Source organism: Olea europaea, unplaced genomic scaffold (assembly GCF_002742605.1).
Source record: "Olea europaea var. sylvestris unplaced genomic scaffold, O_europaea_v1 scaffold30875, whole genome shotgun sequence".
NCBI lineage: Eukaryota > Viridiplantae > Streptophyta > Magnoliopsida > Lamiales > Oleaceae > Olea > Olea europaea.
Genome location: NW_019249609.1, coordinates 1 through 1,335, shown reverse-complemented (window position 1 = coordinate 1,335; position 1,335 = coordinate 1). Strand labels below are relative to the sequence as shown.

The 1,335-nt window shown below is 40.4% G+C and overlaps 1 protein-coding gene across 1 annotated transcript; it reads right to left on the bottom strand.

Moving 5' to 3' along the window:
- Positions 1 to 29: 29 nt before the first annotated feature.
- Positions 30 to 1,330, bottom strand: LOC111385091 (BTB/POZ domain-containing protein At1g67900-like; the record flags this gene model as incomplete). Its single annotated transcript, XM_023009458.1, has 2 exons — positions 30 to 569; positions 665 to 1,330. Coding segments are annotated over 2 exons (1,146 nt in total), but the record flags the coding sequence as incomplete, so codon positions are not given.
- Positions 1,331 to 1,335: the final 5 nt, after the last annotated feature.

The window sequence follows — 1,335 nt, the reverse complement described above, 5'->3', positions numbered from 1 at the left end:
TGAGGAAAAAGGAAAAAAAAAAAAAAAAAAAAAAAAAGTAAAGCTAGAGTATAATTTTCCCTAACACCAGAAAATAAACAAAATTTTTATCAGTTCTTTTCACTTGGAGTTTTGTTGATAGACCATAGCTTACTGAACATTCTTTTAGGTCTGTGGGGAAGCTTACACAAAGTCTTGACCTTTGAAGATTTTTCGTCTCCATTTTCAGCTAAGTCCTTGTTCTCTCCCAACTTCGGTTTCAGGGTTGAAACCTTAGATTTCGGCGATTTGAGGCCCGAGACACTCCATTGATCTTCTGCTGCTGTTGTAGCATTAGTACTAAACGACGTTGTAGGCTTTCCTGGATTGTTATAAGTCGATAAAAGTGCTTTGATATTGCTAGGAAGCTCAGTTACTTGGGCACCACTAGTGGCAGCTCGTGCTTGCTCACAGAAGAGAACTTGCACTACCACCCTCAGAGGGAGCATCTCATTTTGTGCAGCATGCATACAGATTTCCATCGATAACTTTTTGCAATCTAATATTCGGCACAGGCGCTTTCTTTCGCTCTTATTGAGTTCAGGATGTCGCTGCACCAATACCGGTAATTTTCACACTATTGTACATAATGATAAATTTTAGTTACAAGAGGGCAGATAAATCATTATAACTGTTGTTAGTTTACCTTGAGGTAAGTATCAATAGCTCTGTAAAGGTCGTCGTGTTCGAGCCTTGTGAAATCTGGAATTGCTTCTGCAATTGCAAGAAACTTTGGCAGGGGTAAATTAACATCTCGGGCTATTTCTTGAAGATATCCGTCGACAAGCTTTGCCACTTTGAGTTTGGAACTATGCGATGCAGAAGATGATCTCCGGCTCTCTTGAAACTCGAACTCGACATTTTCAGCCGAACGAGACCTTCTCCTTTCGATATTCCTTCTGGTTCTAGGAGGGCTTGTAGGGGGGCTCTGCCCTTGTAACATGAACTGCTCTAATATCATCCTCACAACATCGATATCATATATCGTGTCACTCGTGTACGATAAAGAGGGAATCAACAAATCATTAACAGTGGCATCCTCCAATTGAATCCCAACTCTTCTTGCCAATTCTGTCTTTGTAGAGGAAGAAGCTTTTACTATGTTAACTGCCTTCAATAATTTCAAAAGAAAACTGCTCGAAACTGCACCCTTTTCTGCTGGTAATAGGCTAACAATTGATTCCAACAGCAGCCTACTTTTTGAAGTTACCTCCCGAGTCGAATCCAACTCACGATCAGATTCTACCTCTTTCTCGATATTAATGTATTTCGATAGGTTTGGTAGCCAACGGGATGCATAAATACGCAACGCTTCAC